This window comes from Bufo bufo, chromosome 1 (genome assembly GCF_905171765.1).
Source record: "Bufo bufo chromosome 1, aBufBuf1.1, whole genome shotgun sequence".
Taxonomy (NCBI): domain Eukaryota; kingdom Metazoa; phylum Chordata; class Amphibia; order Anura; family Bufonidae; genus Bufo; species Bufo bufo.
In genome coordinates, this window is record NC_053389.1 from 516,667,022 (window position 1) to 516,692,552 (window position 25,531).

Genomic DNA, 25,531 nt, shown 5'->3' on the forward strand with positions numbered 1-25,531 from the left:
AGCTGGACCCCGACACATAACGGATAATGTGTCCAGCACACAGACTGGGATTCTGACCTTAGGGTACGTTCACATGGGGCAGATCTGTCTGCTACGGAATATCTGTCCCATAGAGATAACTGAGGTTGCTTCTTCAGCACTGCATGAATCATATAACACAATCGCACAAATCTGCCAGGTGTGAATATGCCCTAGATGTAGCTCTGCAGCTTGTACAGTCCACACGTGTATGGTCTGTACTGTGCCAGTAACACGACCTCTCTGTGTGCACTGCCCCGGCACACAGCAGTGTCAGGGCTCCATAACCCGCACACCTCTGTCACACACCAGTGTCAGGGCTCCATAACCCGCACACCTCTGTCACACAGCAGTATCAGGGCTCCATAACCCGCACACCTCTGTCACACAGCAGTGTCAGGGCTCCATAACCCGCACACCTCTGTCACACGGCAGTGTCAGGGCTCCATAACCCGCACACCTCTGTCACACTGCAGTGTCAGGGCTCCATAACCCGCACACCTCTGTCACACAGCAGTGTCAGGGCTCCATAACCCGCACACCTCTGTCACACGGCAGTGTCAGGGCTCCATAACCCGCACACCTCTGTCACACGGCAGTGTCAGGGCTCCATAACCCGCACACCTCTGTCACACAGCAGTGTCAGGGCTCCATAACCCGCACACCTCTGTCACACTGCAGTGTCAGGGCTCCATAACCCGCACACCTCTGTCACACAGCAGTGTCAGGGCTCCATAACCCGCACACCTCTGTCACACAGCAGTGTCAGGGCTCCATAACCCGCACACCTCTGTCACACAGCAGTGTCAGGGCTCCATAACCCGCACACCTCTGTCACACTGCAGTGTCAGGGCTCCATAACCCGCACACCTCTGTCACACTGCAGTGTCAGGGCTCCATAACCCGCACACCTCGGTCACACAGCAGTGTCAGGGCTCCATAACCCGCACACCTCGGTCACACACCAGTGTCAGAGCTCCATAACCCGCACACCTCTGGCACACAGCAGTGTCAGGGCTCCATAACCCGCACACCTCTGTCACACAGCAGTGTCAGGGCTCCATAACCCGCACACCTCTGTCACACACCAGTGTCAGGGCTCCATAACCCGCACTCCTCTGTCACACACCAGTGTCAGGGCTCCATAACCCGCACACCTCTGTCACACACCAGTGTCAGGGCTCCATAACCCGCACTCCTCTGTCACACACCAGTGTCAGGGCTCCATAACCCGCACACCTCTGTCACACAGCAGTGTCAGGGCTCCATAACCCGCACACCTCTGTCACACACCAGTGTCAGGGCTCCATAACCCGCACTCCTCTGTCACACACCAGTGTCAGGGCTCCATAACCCGCACTCCTCTGTCACACACCAGTGTCAGGGCTCCATAACCCGCACACCTCTGTCACACAGCAGTGTCAGGGCTCCATAACCCGCACACCTCTGTCACACACCAGTGTCAGGGCTCCATAACCCGCACTCCTCTGTCACACACCAGTGTCAGGGCTCCATAACCCGCACTCCTCTGTCACACAGCAGTGTCAGGGCTCCATAACCCGCACACCTCTGTCACACTGCAGTGTCAGGGCTCCATAACCCGCACACCTCTGGCACACAGCAGTGTCAGGGCTCCATAACCCGCACACCTCTGTCACCTGCTTGTGAAGAAAACTTCTCCCGCAGCAGGACTCCGCCTCCGCAAGTTTCTGGTCACATGGCGATGGCGTCATCGCAGGTCCTTTATCCTACAGGCACCCAGCACTGCGCGTCCAATCAGGCGGCGGTGAGCGGACGGTGCGGAGAGCAGAGCCGGTAACTTCTTGTACCCAGCCGTCCATAGAGCTGACAGGGCGGAGCGGCCGGACCATGGAGCTGGAGAACAAAGTGAAGAAGGTGAGAGCGGCGGCGGCTGTGTCACTGCTGGGAGCGACCGCTGACAGTCCAGGTGTGGGACATGGGCACGACTTGCTGTAAGCCGCATTACAGATGCAGACTCTTCCGGGATTTTTATATTCCTGAACTGAAATCTGCATGAAAAAATGCTGAGCCTAACTGTCCAATTAATATAACTGCAGACCTCCGGGAGGGACAGTCCCTATGTGGACCCAAGTCCCTCTCTGCTCCTTTGTTTGATCTGAGGTAAAGTTTTGCATTTACTATATTGGTTGCCATCTGTATATTACAGCCCGCCTTCTATATTATTTCATTATTTGGTGCAATTTAGATTTGAGAAATTTCTTTGTTCAGATAATTTTTGCATTATTGTGTCAAAGAAAACCGTTAAAGTGCATAGACCTGTAGGAAGAAGGGGTCTTTCACATGATGTACCAGAAGTGTGGCCGTCCAAAAAGTTGGGAAATGGGAACCAGCGCTTTAGTTCACCGAGCGGACTTCATATCCACGTCCCGGAAACCGGTTCTCAGCGCCATGTGTGTGTGCACGCGGGTCAGCCCTTAGGATTCCGTACTAAACGCGCACACGGATCTTCCCCATTGATTTCAGTGGGGATTCCACGAGTTAATTCAAACATGGCTTCTTTCGGTGCTAAAAAACCGCGCCACAGATTCCGTCTCCAGGATTCCCATCGAAAAATTGGCAGGATGTAAAACTGCAGCATAAAAAGCGTTAAAGAAATAAAACCTGATTTCAGATTTAGAATTTTATTTTTTTTCTCAGCATAAAAAATACAGTTTGAACATAACCTTAAAATTGGCGAGCAGACACAGGGCAATGCGAACTGTAAAACCGCGGCAGAAATCCGAGGGTCCGATTAAGTTTTGACGCCAAGTTCATAGTGGCTTTTTCCGGTGTGTGCATGTGACCTATGAGACATGCATGCTATCAAAAACCGCAGAATCGTCAGGGTTTTCGGGATGCGGTTTTCACCAGTGTTTCGTCTGATAAACGGTGAAACGCCTCGGACTACTATTCACCTGGTTCCAGCTGCACATTTGCGGGCTGTCATTGAATAGAGTCCAAGAAGGACTGTGGACTAAGAGCAGGCGACGCCCCAGCCATTGTATCAGTCATATCAGCAAATATGGATGCCTTTAACCCTTTTGTTTCAGGGTGTGGTAAGTGGGACATGTGCAAACAAAACCCAAACCGTATTACTCTGACTTCTCATAGCCGTGCAGGCCGCACATGACCACAGCACAAGGCATTTCTTCACACTAATCGCCACCTTTGAAGTGTTATTTCTATTTTTATAGCGTCTACGTGCACATATCGTCCGCTCCTTTCACGGCCAGTGTCGCAGATTTAACTCGGCCCAGTATGTTGCTGTATAAGGGGTGCGCCAACTCATCCTGCACACATGGACCGCAGGTCGATAAGGTGCATTAAGGAGGACCGTCCCCTCTCCTGACGTGTCTGGTGACCAGTGTGCTGTTCCTAGAAGTTATGAATGAATTGCTAGCAGTTTTCACTGAGGCCAGGGTCACACCTGACTGATTAGCTGCGGCAAATACCAGCAAAGTGGATGCACTGAATTTTCAGTCACGTGTGACCCCCAGCCTGAAGGTGCAGATGGATGTTACCAGTTGGGGGCTTGTCTCTGAACAGTGACACTATCCAGTCAGTCCTGCCACTGTCCCACCCCAACTGGTACCCATTTGGACCTTTAATGCAGACTGCTGGTAATTCACTCATAACTGCTAGCAGGAATAATAAAGGAATGGCCTAACACTGAATTATTGGTGCAAGTAGTTACTAAAACAGACATGGCAGGTGAGGTGACCATTCCTCTAAGAATAGACCCACGATAGGTACTGACTGCATCATAGTGATTTATGTCAGTTCCTATCTGATCCCGGGGCTATTGTTCTGTACTGACATCATATGAGCACAGTACAATAGACCCACAATGGGTACTGACTGCATCATAGGGATTTATGTCAGTTCCTATCTGATCCCGGGGCTATTGTTCTGTACTGACATATGAGCACAGTACAATAGACCCACGATGGGTACTGACTGCATCATAGTGATTTATGTCAGTTCCTATCTGATCCCGGGGCTATTGTTCTGTACTGACATCATATGAGCACAGTACAATAGACCCATGATAGGTACTGACTGCATCATAGTGATTTATGTCAGTTCCTATCTGATCCTGGGGCTATTGTTCTGTACTGACATCATATGAGCACAGTACAATAGACCCACGATAGGTACTGACTGCATCATAGTGATTTATGTCAGTTCCTATCTGATCCCGGGGCTATTGTTCTGTACTGACATCATATGAGCACAGTACAATAGACCCATGATAGGTACTGACTGCATCATAGTGATTTATGTCAGTTCCTATCTGATCCTGGGGCTATTGTTCTGTACTGACATCATATGAGCACAGTACAATAGACCCACGATAGGTACTGACTGCATCATAGTGATTTATGTCAGTTCCTATCTGATCCCGGGGCTATTGTTCTGTACTGACATATGAGCACAGTACAATAGACCCACGATAGGTACTGACTGCATCATAGTGATTTATGTCAGTTCCTATCTGATCCCGGGGCTATTGTTCTGTACTGACATCATATGAGCACAGTACAATAGACCCATGATAGGTACTGACTGTATCATAAATCACTCTGATGCAGTCAGTTCGGGTCCGGGGGGCTGCGGTCAGTGCGGGAGATGAAGCTGGTACATGGGCCGTGTTTTCATGTAAATCCGCCCTCACATGTCCAGTTATTGTGAGAGCAGCGCCATTATGTCAGCAAAACCATGTGTAAGTACATGTGACTTTACTGACATTGTGGCAGCCAGGCAGCAGAAAAAGCCATTCTTTGTAATGACCTCCAATATGTTCTCTATAATGGGAGTCCATGAACGGCTGGCATACAGCTGCATACATTGGGCTATACAGAAGATTTAAAGGGCACCTGTCAGCAGATCTGTACCTATGACACTGGCTGACCTGTTACATGTGCACTTGGCAGCTGAAGACATCTGTGCTGGCCCCATGTTCATATGTGTCAGCACTGCTGAGAAAAATTATGGTTTCTATATGCAAATGAGCCTCTAGGAGCAACGGGGGCGTTGCTGTTACTCCTAGAGGTTCCGCTTTCACTTCAACTGCCGCAGCCTCTGCACTTTGACAGGACCAGGCAATGTAAACGTGATCACTCCTGGCCCTGTCTATCAAAGTGGCGAGCACATGGCAGTTGCAGAGAGAGCAGAGCCTCTAGGTGTAACGGCAATGCCCCCATTGCTCCTAGAGGCTCATTTGCATATATTAAACCATCATTTTTCTCATCAATGCGGGCACATATGAACAGGGGACCAGCACAGATGCCTTCAGCTGCCTAGTGCACATGTAACAGGTCAGCCAGTGTCATAGGTACAGATCTGCTGACAGATGCCTGACCTGACTTACTGTCTGTATAGTGGTGTGTTCACACTAGTTTCCCCCGTGCTTCCTCATTAAAGGTGCAGCATACAGTGCTGTGTACGTCCTAGGAGGCACTATGTTTCAGTGTTGTAGTAGTGACATTAGGAAATGTAAGCGGAATGTATTGAGCATTATCCCCACCCATGACACATGAAACAGGAAATGACTATCTCCTCCTGATGTCTGGCTGATAAGTGCTGGAAGGAATGTGCTGCACGGCCCAGTGTAAGCCTTTATCCTTCAAGACGTCCTGGCCTCTGCAACCGTTTCTCTGGTTTCTGCCTATTTCTCTACTGACTGATGCTGGTATTTTACACACTGGTCTTGGTCTGAATTGTGATGCAATTCATTTATTAAAGGGTTCTCCAGGATTTTCATATTGATGGCCTATCGTGGTGATAGATAATCAGTATGAAATTGGTGAAGGTCCGCACCCCCACTGATCAGCCATTTAAGGAAGCAGCAGTGCTTAAAGTACCTTCGGTGAGCTCTGCGGGCCCCTCAGAGCTTACCAAGCACAGCGCCGTCCATTGTATAGCGGCTGTGCTTGGTTTTGCGGCTCAGCACGGTGCACTTGAATGGGACTGAGCTGAACTGAGGCCATGTGACCAATGAATGTCACGTCACAGACCTAAGAGGAGGCCTAAGTGTTGACAGAGTGCTGATTGGTGAGGGTGCCAGGAGTCGGAACCCCACCGTGGGGTTCAATGCCTCCGTTCTGGATTGCGGACCCATTCGGTGCGATTGCGGGCTGCAATACGGCAACGGCCGTGTGCATGAGGCCTAAAGCCTCAATCACACGTCTGTGTTTTGGTCAGTGGTTGCCATCTGTGATTGTGAGCCGAAACCCAGGAGTGGAACCTCCACAGACATAAGGTATAAGGCCTCATGCGCACGGCCGTTGTGCGGCCGTTCCGTGCATTGTGGACCGCAATTTATGGTCCCCAATGCACTGGTTCAACTTGAATGGGTCCATGATTTGTCCGCAACAGAACATGTTCTATTTTTTTTATGGTGCAGAGGCATGGACAGAAGCACTCCGTAGTGCTTCCATAGGGTTCCGTGCCTCCGTTCCGCAGCTCTGGATTGCAGACCCATTCAAGTGAATGGGTCCACATCAGTGATGCGGGGAGCACACGACCGGTGCCCGCATATTGCGGACCCACTGTTTGCGGGCCGCACCCGGGCAACGACCTTGTGAATGAGACCTAAGGGAAAGATCTGCACCTGGTTTGGGCTCAAAAATCGCTAATGGAAATCACTAACCAAACACTGACTGTGAGAATGAAGCCTTATGGATTGTGAAAAACTGCGCTATAGAACTGCATAAAAAATTTATTGGTCTTTTATGACCTCGTGTGGGACATTATGTAACAAAAATACAGATAAATGTTAATAAAATATTAAGAAATGTATTAAAATAAAGCCTCCGAAACAACTTAAAAAAGGCATTGCATAAAAAACCTGCACTTACTGGGTGTCTTCATGACCATAATAACTTGAATTCATTGAAAAGGTTATTTAATGTGCCACAGTGAATGGTATAAAGTGGAAAAATCACCTTTTCCTATAATAAAATATAAATACCCAGTAATCTATATCTATCCTAGACAGCTACAAAAAATAAAACCATCTCTCCCACATTAAAACAAGACCTCGTGCAGGCATGTCAATAAAAAAAAAGTTCTGGTTGCTGAAATGCATAGAGGCAAAAATAAAAAATGAAGCTGATCATTGCAAGGGTTTTCCACTCTAGATATTGATGATCTATCAGGGTAGGTGATCAGTAACAGATGACTGGGGGATCAGCTTTTTTTTTAGCAGCCATTGGCACCAGGAGTTAAAGGAGTTGTCCAGGTTCGGAGCTGAACCCAGACATACCCAGAATTTCACCCAGGCAGCCCCTCTGACATGAGCATCGGAGCAGTTCATGCTCTGAGGCTCTCCCTTGCCCTGCGCAGGGCAAGGGCTCTTTTATTTACTCTAGCACACTACTGGGTGGAGGCTTCTGCCCGGCAGTGTGTTCGGTGACGTCACCTGCTTTGATGGACGGGCTTTAGCGCTGCCCTAGTCGTTTTACAGGCTAGGGCAGCGCTAAAGCCCGGCCATCAGTGCTGGTGACATCACCGGGCTCACTGCTAGGCAGAAGCCTCCACCTGGCAGCCCCAAGGAGAGCCCGGTTCGTCACCGGAACTCCACAAAATGCCTTTGCCCTGCGAGATTCAACGCAGGGCAAAGGAGAGCATCGGAGCATGAACTGCTCAGATGCTCTTGTCAGGGGGCTGCCTGGGTGAAATTCTGGGTATGTCCGGGTTCAACTCCGAACCTGGACAACTACTTTAAATAGTGGAAGGAGCCAGGAGCTGAGTTGCAGTACACCAGCACAGCCGCTACACAATGGGCAGGGCCTACTTCTTCCAGCTCCCTCCATGGTTTAGATTCTGGCCCCAGATGTGTCGGACCCCCCACTGATTTGATATTGATGATCTATCTGGAGGATAGACCATGAATATCTGAAGAGTGGAAAAACCCCTTTCAAGGGAGTCTGTCAGTAGTTTTGACCAGGCTAAACTGCTGACATCAGTGTATAGGGGATGGGGAAAGACGTATTCACATACCTTTTGTGGAGTTTTTATCAGGAGTAGTAAGAATATGCACAGAAGTGCAGACTTCAAAATGGAAATCTTGCATGTTTTTTGTGCGGATTTCCGCACCAATTCTGCATGTGTTACTTGCTGGTTTTGGTGCAGTTTTGCCACAGTTCTGCACAGGGTAAAATATGTAAAAAATATAAATCACACAAATAATTGACATGCTGCAGATTTCAAAATCCACACTGCAGGTCAATTTCCACCCAGGAGAAGGCAAAAACGTACATGGAATTTGGCAAACTTCATTCAATTTGCTGGTACTGTATTACGTTGTGGCTTTTCTGCGCGAAAATCTGTGTGGAAAAACCACATGTAATCTGAAACGTGTGAGAGTAGCCTTAGTGTATCTGCACACAAGTGCAGGTCAACGTGCAGAAGATCTGCACACATTTCCATGCAGATTTGTGCGTTTCTGCGCCCAAAACCACAATTTCTAATAGCGCTTGTTGGTGCGGATTTTATGCAGATCTCGCCATTCATCACAAAAGTATGAAATCCAGGAGCTAAGGGTACTTTCTAAGGATCGACCGATATTTATTTTTTTAGAGCCGATACCGATAGTCTGGGAACTTTCAGTCCGATAGCCGATAATTTATACCGATATTCTGTGAATTTTCATTTTTGAAAATAAAAAGAAAAAATTCCTACACAAATCTGCTGAAAATGAATGTTTATTGTTAACGTCAAATTTTTTTTTTGTAAATCTTTTTTTCATTTATACTTAAAAATAAAAAAAATAAAAAAATATTATCTATTAGCCCCCTTAGGGACTAGAACCCTTGTCCTATTCACCCTGATAGATCTCCCTGTTGCTTTGTGCACACAGCAGCAGGGAGCGGACTATGGCAGCCAGGGCTTCAGTAGCGTCCTGTCTGCCATGGTAACCGATCGGAGCCCCAGGATTACACTGCCACTGCACCATCAGAACTGCCACTGCACCACCAATAAAATTACTTGGGTTGGGGGGAGGGGGACCCTGTGGTCACTGCCATCAATGATTAATACTGGGGGGCCACACTGAGCCACCAATGAAGATAACTCTCTCATTAAATCATATACAGGAGGCAGCAGCTGGCTGCAGAATCACCTAGCCGGCTTCCGACCTCTATGAGCGGTAGCTGCGATCCGTGGCAGTTAACCCCTCAGAAGTAGTAAGAAGATGGGCGGGCAGAGGGAAAGACTGGGCGGGGGGGAAGCGACGATAAGGCAGAGCTGCCTGGGCACCTACGAGGTTGACGCTGCCCCTGGGCACTTGCGAGCCCTCATTTGCATATCCTACTAAGATGATTTTTGCCAGTCCATGATTGCTTATAAAGGTAACGTTTTTATCAACTGTAATGCTGCTAGAAAGCTATGGGAAGGGTTAAAAAGGTGAAACTCTGATGACAGACTCCCTTTAAAAATGAGGATCCGGTTTTGCAATGCATTTGTGAGACTGATCCGGCTCACAAATGCATCAGTTTGTGTCCGTATTGACGATTGCCATTTGCGACATAACTGCATGCTGGAATCCTCTGCCGCAAGTGTGAAAGTACCCTAAGTTTGGCACAGAAAAAACTGATTGAACTTGCATGCGAAAGCGTCAGTTTTTCCTTGAACAGATTCTGACAGTCTGTATCACTCGAGTGAAAGAGGCCTTAAGTGTATCAGAGGGAGAGCATCCGATACACCGTGATCTGTGCGGTGAGCTGCTCTGACTGACAGCTGTAGTGGTCTCCAGGTTGGGTGCCGCAGCTATCACTCAGGGAAGGTCTGTGATGCAGAGAACGCTTCATAGTGAAGCTCTGTCTCCTGGACACTTGCAGGAGCAGGGCCTGGCAGAATAAAACTTCACACTACTTTCCTGGTAAAAGGTCCACATAAGGTATGTTTGTACTGCTTCTCCTAGCCTCTTCCTCTCACCAGTTTACCATGGTCAAAACTGCTGACAGATTTCCTATAAAAGGCTTGTCCTGCACCTATATCGAGAACGAAGCCCTGAAAGCGGTGAAGGGGGCGCACTGAGAATGTGCAGCCGTCCTCCGTTCTTTTGTATGGGTCCGCCAAAAATAGCTGAGTGCTGGCTCGGCCATTTCCATTGGGCCCATAGAAGTGAATGAGAGTGGGGACCAGTCATGCACGGTACGCTCCCATTCACTTCTATGGGGAGCGCGCTTGGTGGTGGCCGGACTGGAGTCTTCCAGCCACCACTTTCGGGGCTCCGTTCTCGCTATAGGTGCATGTCCCAGCGGTGGCAACCCACACCTATAAGACAATGGTGGCATATCCTAGCGATATGCCACCATTGTCTGAGATGAGACAGCCCCTTTAAGATCTTATAATAGATATTATGATATAAACAACTCTGTTGGCCATGGGAAGCCACATCCCTCCTGTTAAGCCCTACCCACTAGGTTAAAAAAAAAAGTGAGCTTGGTGTAAAATCATAAAAAGTTGCAAAGTTTTGCACAAAAATGATGTGGCATAATGTGTGCCTTTTTGTTGGCAGTGTTATGGCGCAGAGGGAATGATATTAGTCTCGTCCTGTTGCTGCTTTTATCCATGAATACAGTATGTGCGGCAGGAATTTCTGCTTTCTAAATTGGATGATGTAAATCAAGTTAAGTGCAGCTTTCAGATGGAGACTATGAAAGCACCGAGCGGCTCTGGATATTAGAAAGTGGATGTACCCTGTATCCCAGGACCCTCGGCCCTTGACTTTCTATTATTTTTAGACTTTCCTAGTTGTGTTTACACAGCTCATTCTATGAATATTACATTTTACCTATTTAATAGCATTTAGTAGATTGTGCTTGTGTAGGACCATTGTAACCACTTGGTGTGGCCGCGATCGGCTGCTCGCTGCTGTTTTCTATCCTTCTCCCTGAACACACGATGACCTAAAACTGACAGCCTATGTATGAACCTTTAGGCTTTATTCACATGTCGAATAAAATTCGGTGTGTGTGTCTCTGCAACAGAAATCCAAGTTTTTATCATCCGATTTCTGTCACAGATTTGCTATGGAGTTTGCAGCAGGTTCACGTGAGGGAAAAATCTGCTAGAAATCATCAGGAATTTTCCAGTGCATGTGAACAGGGTCCCAGAAACTCTATTCAGATGCATGGGTTGTGGGTTTAAAGGGGTTTACCTGACTTTCATATTGATGCCCTGTCCTCAGTATAGCCCATCTATACCTGATTGGCAGGGGCTCGATACCATGCATCTCCACTGATCAACTCTTCCGCAGTAGCTCTGATAGCGGAAGTCGGCGGCGGATCTAGCTCACAGCTCAGTCCTTTGAAGTGAATGGAAGCAGCACTGCAGTAATAGTGTTGGCTCCAGCACCTACTGTCGGCCTGGGGCTACTGCAGAACAGCTGATTCGTAAGGGTGCAGAATGTCTGACCCCCACGAGCAGATATTGATGGTCATTGTAGCCGTGGTCCTTTCATGCGGCTCTCATTGACCATATTATGAAGTAAGAGCATACAAAGTGCTAGGTTTTTTCGGCCTCTTGTACACGGCTGCTAGTTCTTATTTGTATTGAGCTATAATAAGGAACCCATAGAAGTCTGCATCGCTATGCTTTGCCTCCATTATTCTTTGATGCGTGGAAAGTACATACAATTTTTTTGTTGCATGCTGTTTTACGGAGAATACCGTATGAAGTGTGATAATATGCTGTCATATGAAGGCTTTATATGGCAGCACACTTTGGCCTCTTGCACACAAACCTTGTGCATCCGTTCCGTGCATTGGGGATTGCAATTTGCAGTCCCCAATGCACAGGCAACATCCATGTGGCGACCAGGACGGATTGAGACCCATTCATCTTGAATGGGTCCGTGATCCGTCCGCACCACAAAAAAAAAAAATAGAACAAGTTCTATTTTTTTGCAGTGCAAAGGCACGGACAGAAACACCACGGAAGCACTCCGTAGTGCTTCCGTGGGGTTCTGATCTGTGCTTCCGTTCCGCATCTCCATGATTGCGGACCCATTCAAGTGAATGGGTCCACATCCATGATGCGGAGTGCACACGGGCCGGTGCCCGTGTATTGCGGACCCGCCGTATGCGGGCCACAATACGGCCATGGGCACACAAGAGGCCTTAGTGGCAGTTTTACTAAGACTGGAGTTTTCTGCCAGTCTTACTAAGAAGTCCATTAGAGTAAGATGCAATGAATTGTTTAAAAGGCGCACGCACCTCTTAATAAATTTGGTACCTCTTTGGCCTGTCCGTGTGTCACCAACTGAAACCTATGGCAGCTAGGAGATGGAATGAATTTGAATGAATCTGACATACGGAGGAGTCCTCATCCCCTTCTGGTAAGTATTTGGAATAATTCTGAGTGACTGAATAGCTCAAAGTTGGTACATTTTGGGCACAGAAATGGGGTGTTCCAAAATTTGCAACTTATTTTTTTTTGCGTAAACATAATAAATAAATAAATTCCCCCATTAGTATCTGCGCCTTTAAAGAACGGCCCCTTAGGTGCTCCATGTGTCTCTGTGTGAGACCTAATTAAAAATAAAACATTGATAAAAGGTAAGTTTCTACTGTCACTGTTTCAAAGGGTTATCCCACAAAAAGCATGTATTGCCTATCCATAAGTTAGGTGAATAAATGTTGGATTGCTGGAAGTCCAACCACTGGGTCCCTCAGAGACCCCGAGAATGTAGAGTCCATGAGTTCCCTGTTTGGACGGAGCGGTAGAAAGGTGGACTGACATCTGCTCTAAACTAGCATGGGCCAAAGTGCTGCCTATGTCAGTGAAGGAAATATATTATAGAATTACATATATTATAAGTGTCCGTATACGTGAGTTTTTAACCTGGAGTGGACCCTTTTAAAATTCGCTTTTATTAGTTTTATTTAAAAAGCATAAGTATAGACACCCTTTGATAACTGGATATCCAAAATAATAATAGGACAAGATGTTGCCCAGCTACCACCGTGAATTGGTGAAACAAAAAAAGATAAATAGACAGATGTGCAAAGAATTCCTGTGGCATCAATGACCTCAATGACCTCTCAATTCACGGTGGTAGCTGGGCAACATCTATGTCAGTGAAGGGAATGCATCGGTGGTCCCACGTGCACGCTACCGGTCCATTCATAGAGAGAATGATCAAGACTGGCATACCCATACACCAGTCCATGATCTCCCTGCGCTGGCACGAGAATGCGCCTAATTTATTAAGAAGCAGATGCCCCCTATTAAACTAGGTGCATCTCTGATTGGTCATGCGCCAGAAGCTGAAGTCAGCCAGAGCCTGGGGCCGACTTCAGCTATAACTTATGCCACTTTCTAGCGAAAGTTAAAGTAAATCCGGCGTGCCACCTGCAGCCCCGCCCCCTTTTCGTGACACCTTGGGAAAAGTGTAGAGAAGCCTAATTATGGCACACATATTTGGCATGCACCATTATTTGCGACGTTTATATGCTGTGGAGTCAACTCTTTGCTAAATGTCTCATTCTGTTCATGGAATTGCTGCAGGTCCCAGTGGTCAGACTGCCAATGATCCAACCTTTATCACTTGGCCTGTAGGTAGGTAATACTTTTCAAGGGATAATATCTAAACTGGGGGTCCAACCTCTGGGATCCCATGATCCCGCAAACGGCATGCACTCTGCCACTCCATTCATTCTCTGTGGGACCGGCAGAAATAGCTGAGCCCTGTACTCTACTATCCCTTGCAGTCCCATAGACCATTAAAGGGGTTGTCCAGGTTCAGAGCTGAACCCGTACATATCCCCATTTTCACCCTTCCAGCCCCCCTGATGTGATACAAACATATATAGATTGTTTCCGCCTAGCAGTGTTGCCAGTGATGTCACCTGCACTGATGGGCGGGCTTTAGCGCTGCCCTAGCCATTTAACAGGCTTGGGCAGCAATAAAGCCCACCCATTACTGTCGATGACGTGACCAGGCTCCTTGCTGGGCGGAAGCCTCCTCCTAGCTTACCCATGGAGATCCCGGTACATCACCAGATCTTCAGAATAAGCCCTTTCCCTGCGCGATTCAGCACAGGGCAAAGAAGAGCATCGGAGAATGAAATGCTCCTATGCTCATAGGGGGCTGCCTGGGTGAAAATGGGGATATATCTGGGTTCAGCTCTGAACCCAGACATCCCTTTTAATGGAGCAGCATGTGTATGGGGGATAACTTGCAAAGTTGGCATAACCCCTTTAAGATGAATGTAAATGTAAAATTTGCAGATAATATGAAAGTACTTGTGGTGGGAGATCAGCTCCAGCTTCCATAAATGGGAATATCCATTCTGTCTTGGCTACAAAATATTTTTCCGTTAGTCTTGCGTATCTGTGGTAGTTCTGAATTGTGCATATTGTTTATGGACGTGTGGTCTGATTGATGACCTTTCTTGTACAAATTATTACGCCAGCCCCAAATCTTCTAGATGTGAAACAAATGTAAATCAAGTCACCCAGGCCAAATGCTGGCACGCCTATAAATGTACTCCCCCTGATGGGATGTCTGCATGTGAAGGTCTAACGTTTAAAAAGTGTAAACTAAATGGGAACACTAATTTTACCCTGACTACCACTTACAGCAAAGGTCCCCAATAAATGTCACTATTTGCCAGTTAAGGGCACAGGATTCCGGCAGGCAATCCGGATGCAAACGGATGGCATTTGTCAGACTTATCCGGATGCGGATTCGTCTGACAAATGCATTGAAATACCGGATCAGTCTCTCAGATGTCATCCGGAAAAACTGATACGATATTTACTTTTTTCACACATTTAAAGGTCTGCGCATGCGCGGACCGGAAGAACGGATAAGTCAATGCAGCAATTTTAATGTTGAATCCGGCACTAATATTTCTTTGGAAATTAATGCCGGATCTGGCATTCCGGCAAGTGCCCGGAGAGAAATATACAGCATGCTGCGGTATTTTCTCCGGCCAAAAAACATAAGAGGGACTGAACTGATGTATCCTGAATGGAATGCTCTTCATTCAGAATGCATTAGGATAAAACTGATCAGGGTTTTTTCCGGTATTGAGCCCCTGTGATGGAACTCGATACCGGAAAAGAAAAACCCTAGTGTGAAAGTAGCCTTAAAAGAACAAATAATACAAACAGAAAATACAACGATGGTTGTAAGTGCTGGGGACTTCAGTCTATCCAGAGTCCTATCGGTTATGTGTCATCTAACTTTCATTATCTGTCAGTAGGATATGACTTCAGGAGGTGTCACTACTTGTCTGACTGCTGGGAACACCTTTAACTGCCCAATAAAAAAAAAAATAAAAAAAATTGGAAAAAATCCTCACTTAGGCTTCGTTCACATCAGCGTTCAGCCTTTCCGTTCTCCTGCTCTGTTTAGGAGCAGAACGGAAAGGACTGATTCTGCACATAACTGAGCCAAACGGAGCCTAAGGACCCTATAGACTATAATGGGGTCCGTTATGTTTCCGCTCAGAAGAGGATTTTGAAGCGGAGACAAAAGTCCTGCGCGCACACCTTATGTCTCTGCTCCAAAATCATCTGTGCGGAAACATAACGGACCCCATTATAGTCTATAGGGTCCTTAGGCTCCGTTATGTGCCTTCTCCGTCCTTTCCGTTCTCCTGCTCCTAAACAGAGCAGGTAAACGAAGCCTAAGTCACTTTTTTTTTTTTTTTTTTAAATCCTCACTTTGTCTCATGTACCTAAAATTTAAAGGAGTTCTCTGGCCTTTTAATATTGATGACCTATCCTCAGGATAGGTTATCAATATCAGATCGGCAGGGTCTGACACCGGCACCCCCACTGATCAGACTATGCGTGCAGTGTGCACGTGTTGTCTCCCGTCTCTTCCTGTTCACCACTGAAGTCTACAGCCACAGACTGCAGCAGCGAACGGGAAGAGAGAAGGGAGACTGCACTGTGCACGCCGCGTGTGCTGTCTCCTCATACAGCTGATACTGATGACTTATCCGGAGTCCCATCTACCTGGGACTTCTGAGTACGTTTGTAGCTGGTTCCACTGCCCTGAATATTGGAGGCTTAAGTAAGTCCAAAGTGAGGCAGTATATTTAGTGTTAGGGACCCATCTGCGGAAGCCACCTTGACGCCTGGTAGATGGGCCCGACACGTATGTGCGCTAAGAGCTTCCATTATTCATGTATAGTCGGTATTGTACCACATTTATCTAGAATGACCCCCATTTCTTAGCTCTATTGTTTGTATATACACTGCTCAAAAAAATAAAGGGAACACAAAAATAACACATCCTAGATCTGAATTAATTAAATATTCTTCTGAAATACTTTGTTCTTTACATAGTTGAATGTGCTGACAACAAAATCACACAAAAATAAAAAAATGGAAATCAAATTTTTAACCCATGGAGGTCTGGATTTGGAGTCACACTCAAAATTAAAGTGGAAAAACACACTACAGGCTGATCCAACTTTGATGTAATGTCCTTAAAACAAGTCAAAATGAGGCTCAGTAGTGTGTGTGGCCTCCACGTGCCTGTATGACCTACCTACAACGCCTGTGCATGCTCCTGATGAGGTGGCGGACGGTCTCCTGAGGGATCTCCTCCCAGACCTGGACTAAAGCATCTGCCAACTCCTGGACAGTCTGTGGTGCAACGTGACGTTGGTGGATAGAGCGAGACATGATGTCCCAGATGTGCTCAATTGGATTCAGGTCTGGGGAACGGGCGGGCCAGTCCATAGCATCAATGCCTTCGTCTTGCAGGAACTGCTGACACACTCCAGCCACATGAGGTCTAGCATTGTCTTGCATTAGGAGGAACCCAGGGCCAACCGCACCAGCATATGGTCTCACAAGGGGTCTGAGGATCTCATCTCGGTACCCAATGGCAGTCAGGCTACCTCTGGCGAGCACATGAAGGGCTGTGCGGCCCTCCAAAGAAATGCCACCCCACACCATTACTGACCCAATGCCAAACCGGTCATGCTGGAGGATGTTGCAGGCAGCAGAATGTTCTCCACGGCGTCTCAAGACTCTGTCACATGTGCTCAGTGTGAACCTGCTTTCATCTGTGAAGAGCACAGGGCGCCAGTGGCAAATTTGCCAATCTTGGTGTTCTCTGGCAAATGCCAAACGTCCTGCACGGTGTTGGACTGTAAGCATAACCCCCACCTGTGGACGTCTGGCCCTCATATCACCCTCATGGAGTCTGTTTCTCACCGTTTGAGCAGACACATGCACATTTGTGGCCTGCTGGAGGTCATTTTGCAGGGCTCTGGCAGTGCTCCTCCTGTTCCTCCTTGCACAAAGGCGGAGGTAGCGGTCCTGCTGCTGGGTTATTGCCCTCCTACGGCCTCCTCCACGTCTCCTGATGTACTGGCCTGTCTCCTGGTAGCGCCTCCATGCTCTGGACACTACGCTGACAGACACAGCAAACCTTCTTGCCACAGCTCGCATTGATGTGCCATCCTGGATAAGCTGCACTACCTGAGCCACTTGTGTGGGTTGTAGACTCAGTCTCATGCTACCACTAGAGTGAAAGCACCGGCAGCATTCAAAAGTGACCAAAACATCAGCCAGGAAGCATAGGAACTGAGAAGTGGTCTGTGGTCACCACCTGCAGAACCACTCCTTTATTGGGGGTGTCTTGATAATTGCCTATAATTTCCACCTGTTGTCTATCCCATTTGCACAACAGCATGTGAAATTGATTGTCACTCAGTGTTGCTTCCTAAGTGGACAGTTTGATTTCACAGAAGTGTGATTGACTTGGAGTTACATTGTGTTTAAGTGTTCCCTTTATTTTTTTGAGCAGTGTATAACGGTGTGCAGCCATTTTCTTTTTTGTTATCCTGAAAATAGGTCATCAATAGTAAAAGCCCGGACAACCCCTTTAAGCAGTGACATGCTGCTTGCATTTTATTTTTCTTCCATACAGTTGTATGGCACTTTTTATTTTGCAAGAGGAGTTGTAGTTTCCCTAGGAAATATTTTGAAGTACATATAGTTTAGCATTAAATTTATATTGCCTGCAAAATCTAGAAGCTTGGGGTGAAAAATGGGATTCTTTTATTGAACAGAAAGGCAGTGGGGCATGGAAAGAATGTGGGAAGGCAAGAACTGGAGCCCAGAAGGCATCCATTTTATGACTGAAGAGAGAGGACAGGGTCAAGGAGAAAAGTTATGGCGCCTGGAGCAAGCTTCAGTATGAAAGGTTAACAGAGAGGAGGCTTGGCGGAGGACCACAATATACTTCACTACTGCGCCAGAGCTGAGGTGGGGGAGCCGAATTGTTGGGCAGTGTGTTCCTTAGGAGTACTCTTCCCAAGCTTTATTTTATCTGCTGTCAGCCTGAGCTGAAGGGAGAAGTTACAGAGAGAAAAAGCTGCTACTAATTAGGGGATAAGAGATCAGTGGGGCTCCTACCACTGGGACCCCCACAAATCACGAGAATGGGGGCCCCATGCTCCCTGCAGCCTCCCTGAAGTGAATGAAGCACCCGTTCGCACATGAGTGCGGCTGCTCCATTAATTTCTATGGGAATTCCGTGGATAAGGGGGGCTGCAGGGGGTAAGAGGCCCCTGTTCTCATGATTCAGGTTGAATCCTCCAATCTAATAGTTATCCCCCATCCTATGGATAGGTTGACACAACCGGAATACCATACCCCTTTAACTTTATACAATCAGAATACGCCTTTATCTCCTAACCAAAGGATAGGGAATAACTATCAGTGTGGTTCTTTCAACTGGGACCCCCATAGATCACCAGAACAGGGGCCCTGTTACCTGTGGAGCCCCCTGAAATAAATGGAGCAGCCGGTTGGGCATACCCGTGGGTGCTCCATTCATTTCTATGAAATTTCCACCCATGGGACCCTAGTGCTGCACGCAGGATCTCAGACGTTCCCCATTATAGGCAATGCCAGAATGTAGAGATCCAGCAGTCTGTTCCCTGCTGGAAACTAGCCTTATCTTAAAACTCTAGCAGCAAGAGTAAATGTGCTAAAATAACAAGAAATCATTCTTACTGTTTTTTTCCACTGCCTCTTCCTGTGCACCAGTCGTCCCCGCCAGTGTGTTTTTTTTTTTTTGGGTGCAGCAGTGACTGCTTGTACACACTACGTCTCCACTGCAGCCAGTCGCCGGCCTCAGCAGTCACATCCTTTATACTGTTGAGGCCGGTGATGTCCTGTGCACACCTGACCATCATACAGTCAATCACAGCTACAGCCAGGAAGATGACATAATTACTGCAGGACTGGAACACAATGCTGGAAGTGACAGGGGGAGAAAAGGGGCGAGTAGGACTTCTTTTGTTATTTTAAACAAAATAATAGTATATAATGATGAGGATGATAATGGCGTTCGGTTCCATAGCCACTGGATTTAAGCTGTTAGACCTCCTGGCCTTAATGTCTGCGATCGGTGATAATGCTGATCACAGGCATTTAATCTCTCAGATGCCATTGGCATCTGAAAGCGCAAAAACCCAGAAACACTGCACGCTGTGATTGGGGGAGCCTTTTGAGGCTCCAATGCCTTTTACAGGTGTATTCCAAAGTAAGCATGCACATGGCATCACTCCAGTGTAATATACCGAATCTTCTATTTGTCAATACATTTATTTCCTTTGACATATAGGCAATATAACAATTGCATGATAGGCCCTTGGGAGCCTAAAAAGTATTAAAAAAAAAGTTTCAAAATATTAAAACAATTTAAACTATAAAACTTTGTCACCCCACTTTCCCCAAAATAAAAATAAATATCATAGGCATTGCCACATCCAAAAATGCCCATACTATTAAAATATAAAAATTGTAATCCCATACAGTGGCAACATTTTTTGTCAATTAACCTCACAAATTTTTTAACAAAAGTTAACCAAAAAGTCGTATATAGCCCAAAATGGAATCCATAAAGTACAGATCGACCCACAAAAATTGAGCCCCCACCCAGCTCCATATACATAACTATAAAACGTTAAGGGGGTCAAATATGGTTATGAAAAGAGAAAAATATTTTTTCAAAGTTTTTTCATTTTGTAAATATTAAGACAAGAAAAATTATGCAAACGGGGTATCATTTTAATCGTACTGACCCAGAGATTGAAGGCCACTCCATTTGGCCTTTTTTTTTTCTAGCTTCCCGCTATGTTGTATGAAATAGTAAATGGTGCAATTAGAAAGTAAAACTTGTCCTGCAAAAAACAAGCCTTCAATCGTCTGTACGGAAAAATAAAAATGTTATGGCCCTGGGAAGACAGTGTGAAAAATGAAAATGCAAAAATGGAAAATTACCAGGGGTAGAAGGGTTTAAATATTGTTGACCTATTCTCAGGATAGGTTATTGATGGCTGATTTATGGTCATCTAACTCTCTGCACTCCAGTTGATCAGCTGTTTGAAGTGACTGCAGCACTGGAGCTTCATTCTCTTCCTAATATACCAAGCACGGCACCGCACATTGTATAGCAGTTGTGCGTGGTATTGCATTTGAACAGGTCTGAGCTGCGCAAATGCCATGTTACCTATTGAGGTCACATCACAGGCAGTGGACGAGGCTACAGTACTTACCTGAGCACCATGTCCCTCTCCAGCAGCCAATTAATGGTGGTGTGAGGAGTTGGACCCCCATCGATCAGATGTTTATGACCTATCCTCAGAATAGGTCCTCAATCTTTAAGGGGATTTTCCAATATTTGGATATGGATGGCCTAACCTCAGGATAGACCATGAAATTTAGATTGGCGGGGCTCCAACTCCCCCACCTATGAACTGTTTGGGAGTAGCTCTGGTGCTCGAACTACACAGTTCTATACATTGTGTAATGGATGGAGCTGGTTACTTCAGTGCTCCTCCCATTGAAAGGAATAGTAGCAGTGTTGCGGTAACCAGAGCTGTCCACTACAGACAGGTCAGGCATGGACAGATCTGTGTATTTCTAGTGCTGTAGCTACTCCTGAACAGCTGATCGGTGGGGGCGCAGCATGTCGGACCCCCGCTATCTGATATTGGTGGCTTATCTTCAATAGAAAGTCTACGAGCCTGTCTCCAGTCCTTCAGCAGTAAGTAGAGAGTGCTCTGTGTGAGATCTTTTGTCTCCTCGTTTCAGAGATCGTGGGAATCGCAGCATTTGGTCCATCACCAATCAAAACCTTTTGATTTGTCACTGCATCATATCAGAAGTTTTTATAAAAGTACAGTCCCAACCCCCCCCCCCACTTAATATACACAAAATTGACAGTGCCAGACAATACATAATATAAAATGAAACAAAGGAATAATGTAACTATCCATCCCCAGAGGGTCCATCGTACACCTACGGCTCCTGCTTACCAGCTGGGAGAAGAGAATTACTCTTTGCTATAGATGGTGATAATCTTGGGACACTACTTGTACTCTGAATATCTGTTACAGTACAACCTATGGCCAGCATGGGACTGGCTGTAATCTGTTTTATAGCCTCTGGTATTAGGAAGGCTCATCATATGGGTTCTGGTTCATCTCTCATTCTCTAAAAAGGATTTGGTACCTCTATGATTTAGATATTGTGTAACTAGGACTTTAGTAGAAAGTATTTGGCTTCATACTCGTGCTCATATATCTTAAGATTATAAAGCAAACCATGTGGCTAGAAACCTTCCTGCTCTGTTGGCCGCTCAGGTTTTATTTTACCACTGCTATTTATTTCAGCACTGCTTACAGTCAGGTGATTTACAGTGTTTCTTTCTTACTTTCTCTCCTACTGCATATAACCCTTTGCATAGATAATATAGATAATTACTTAAACTCTTGAGTACTGGAGTTTTTGTTTTTGTGTTTTCATTTTTCTTCCTTGACTTCCCGGAGCCATATCTTTTTTCATTTTTCTGTTCACATTCTGACCCTCATAACTTTTTTTAGAGTTATGTCTACATAGCTGTGTAGGTGCTCATTTTTTGCAGGACGATCTGTCATTTTTATTCAATTTTTGGGGGTAAGTGAAGCGATGAAAAAAATTGCCGTAACACATTCACTGTATGGGATAAATATTTTTATATTTTAATAGTTCAGGCATTTTGGGATGCAGAGATGCCCATGATTATTGTTTTTTTTATTTTAATTCTGGGGAAAGGGCTTAATTTTAATTTCATTTTTTTTATATATATTTTGGAAAACTTCAGCTAAGATATGCAATACTTTGTTTTCTTTTAACTTAGACTAATTCTATAGAACTACAGTCTAAGCTCCATTTGCAGTTATCCTATGGAGGCCTGTCACCTGCAGGCCTCCATAGGAACTGCAGCTCTGATACGCTGGGTCACTTCAGAGAGACACAGTACACCAGAGAGAAGGAACGGCTCCCCTGATCGCCACTTGGGGGAGTCCATCTTGTCCCAGAGGCGCACGCTTCAGTTTTTTTGGCATTTAGATGCCATAGCCATGTTGACCACGACATCTAAAGGGTTAAATGCCTGCGATCGGCATTATTGCTGGTTGCAGACATTAGCTCAGGGTCACTGCTAGCTGTACATGTACAGTGCTGGGATTCAAGGGGTTTTATGGGCATTATATAAAATAGAAGCATTCCTGTCACGATCTGTGTGGGGGGAGACCACACTGAACACAGGAGGGAAGGGGAACAGTAACTGGGCCTGGAAACTAGGGAAGAAACAGGTCACAGACAACCCTAATCTGGGCCCTAACTATCTATCAATATGAATAGACCTTGAAGGTAGGAATATTTATATGCAGGATACCTAGGCCCTGATTTCCCTATAAAGCCCTGGAAAAGGTTAGGACCAGACAACCCATTCCTCCCCAGATGGACGAATGTAGGTCTCTGTCTCAGGCCCAGATACAAACAGGGAATATAACAAACACGACACTTAACTTCTGTAGAGACGGACGAGCAGAAACACTAGAGACAAACTCACACCAGCTCAGCCAAACCCAAATGAAGATATCTACCACATAGTCAGAAGGGTAGGGTCAGACTATAAAGGGTAGAAGTGATGACCACTGAGCAACAGCTGAGAAAAGGGAAGTGGTCATTAACCCTATCTACACTGAATAAAGAGAAATCAAGGAGGCTGTTAGATTCCTCCACGCTCAGCCAATCTCCTTGATTTCCTGACATGAGTCACCTGAGGGACCGTGACAATTCCTCAGACTTATTCAAGAGAGACAATTGCATTAACCCTTTCACGCTCAGCGCCGTACATGTACGGCGCTGGGCGGGTGTTTAAGCCCGCCTGCTTCTTTTAGTAGACACCCGCGGCTCATGTCCGCAACTGGCACTAATGCCGATCGCGGACATTTAACCTTTCAGATGCCATGGTAAATCCTGACCACAGCATCTGAGTGCGCTGAAACCGAAAGTAAGCACTTTTGGTTGTGTTCCGGCTCCCCAGTGTGGCGATCGGAAGAGCCGGAGCGTGTATGCAGCACCCTTGTGTCATTCATAAAGATACAGGCTGCTGCATAGTATTTCCTATGGAGCCCTTGCCTGTAATAGGGCTCCATAGGAAAGTAGTGAAATCATCATAAATTTCAATGCAAGTGCATTTTAAAAAATAAAAATAAAAAAACTGAAAAATTCAAATCACCCCCCCTTTTCCCAAAATAAAAGAACTAAAAGAAAAAAAAGAAAAATAATACACATCATGTGTGAAAACACCCATAGTATAAAAATATATTCCCCATATGGCAAACAGCGAAACCCAAAAAAAAGTCCAAATGGCCGATTCGCCGTTTTTGGTCGCTTCATTTTCTACAAAAAAATTAAGTAAAAAGTGATCAAAAAGTCATACACACCCCAGAATGGTATCAATAAAAAGTTCAGATTGCCCCGCAAAAAATGAGCCCCTATACAGCTCCGTACACATAATTACAAAAGAGTTATAGGGGTCAAAATATGGTGACTAAAAAATAAAACCCACTTTTTAATTTTTTGATCACTATCAAAACGCAAGAAAAACTATACATATAAGGTATCGCCGGATTTGTACTGACCTGTAGAATAAAAGTAACTGGTCAGTTTTATCGTACACCAAACGTCGTAAATAAAAAAACAAAACATAAAACTGTGGTGGAATCGCTTGTTGCAATTTCACTCCATTTTAAAAAAGATTTCCCCCCCCCGCTTCCCACTACATCATATGCAATATTAAATGGTGGCATTGGAAAGTACAACTTGTCCCGCAAAAAACAAGCCCTCATATGGCTATGTGAACAGACAAATAAAAAAAAGTTATGGCTCTGGGAAGGCAGGGAGTGTAAAAACGAAAACGCAAAAAAAAAACTCCGGTCCTGAAAGGGTTAATACCATCCATCGTGAAACTGATGCTGCTGTGCCTGCTGCACTTGCACAGGCTGTGAGCTCTTCTGCTCGGGCCAACTCCAGATGTATGAACTTTTTCTTTTCCTGTACAGCTGCATTTACTACTGTCTAGCTGAACAGGAAAAGAAGCGCACACATCTGTTGAAGTTTCAATAAAGGGGCTCTAAACTGTATTTCACAACTGAACAGGATATAAAAGAATATATAATGACCCAGATTTCCTGATCCTGTAGATGGTGTAAGCTTAGCCAGGTTGTCTAGACCTGCAGCAGGTTTATCACAGGGGCTCAGGCTGGATGATAGATGTGGTGCGGGGACAGACGCTTCTCTCTGACTTTATACCAATTATTGGTTTGCTTACTTTGAGACCGAATTTTACACCAGACTTGTGGCAAAATGTTGCATCTTAGGTCGCACTCCTTCCCAGTATGCCCCAAACACCTTTGGTCAAGAAAAAGTGTAGGAATGATTGCTGAAAAAATGAATGCTAGCTATGATTGAAAAGTGTCAGAACAGCTCGCTGCGTACAGGGCAGAGTAGCCGCAGATCTAACAAAGTGCCATTGCTGACTCTGTTCTCTGGCAAAAGCGACTACAGTGGTCATGTGAGGATCAGAACTGTACCACGGAGCGGTGGAAGACGGTTGTCTGGTCTGATGAGTCACATTTTATTTTACATCATGTGGATGGCCTTTTATTAAACTTTTAAATATACAGCTGAATCTAGCGGTGGCACAACTCCTGCTATCACTGCACAAGTCATGTATGGCAGCTACCTGCCTGCAGAGCCCAACATATACGGTCAATGTAGGGAAAGGGTTAACCTGTTCTACAAGAATAAAAGCTGCTCTCTGGTTGTGATGGCTAACAACCCAGTATGTACATTCTCACAACCAGTGTGAGGCCTGTAACTATACTGGAGTGGGTGTAGGGGAGGGTCATTGTTTTAGCAATATCATTGGTTCAGCCACTTTGGTGAAGAACTGTGCACTATACCATGCCTTGCAAGAGTATTAACCCCCCCCCCCCCTTCTTTTTGTATTTTGTTACAATACAGCCTTAAATTCAATGTTTTGTTAATCTGAATTTTATGTGATGGGTCAGAACACAATAGTCTAAGTTGGTGAAGTGAAATGAGAAAAATATATAAATAAAACTATTGTTTAGAAATAAAAAACAGAAAATTGACATGTGCG

At 45.8% G+C, this 25,531-nt stretch overlaps 1 protein-coding gene across 1 annotated transcript in view; it reads left to right on the top strand.

The window, feature by feature from the left end:
• The first annotated feature begins 1,743 nt into the window (after window positions 1–1,743).
• TES (testin LIM domain protein) overlaps window positions 1,744–25,531 on the top strand; it is a 69,195-nt gene continuing 45,407 nt past the window's right edge. The window contains exon 1 of the mRNA XM_040411330.1: window positions 1,744–1,914. Within this exon, the coding sequence (XP_040267264.1) occupies window positions 1,888–1,914 (27 nt within the window). The 5' untranslated portion in view covers window positions 1,744–1,887. The remainder of the gene's footprint in view (window positions 1,915–25,531) is intronic.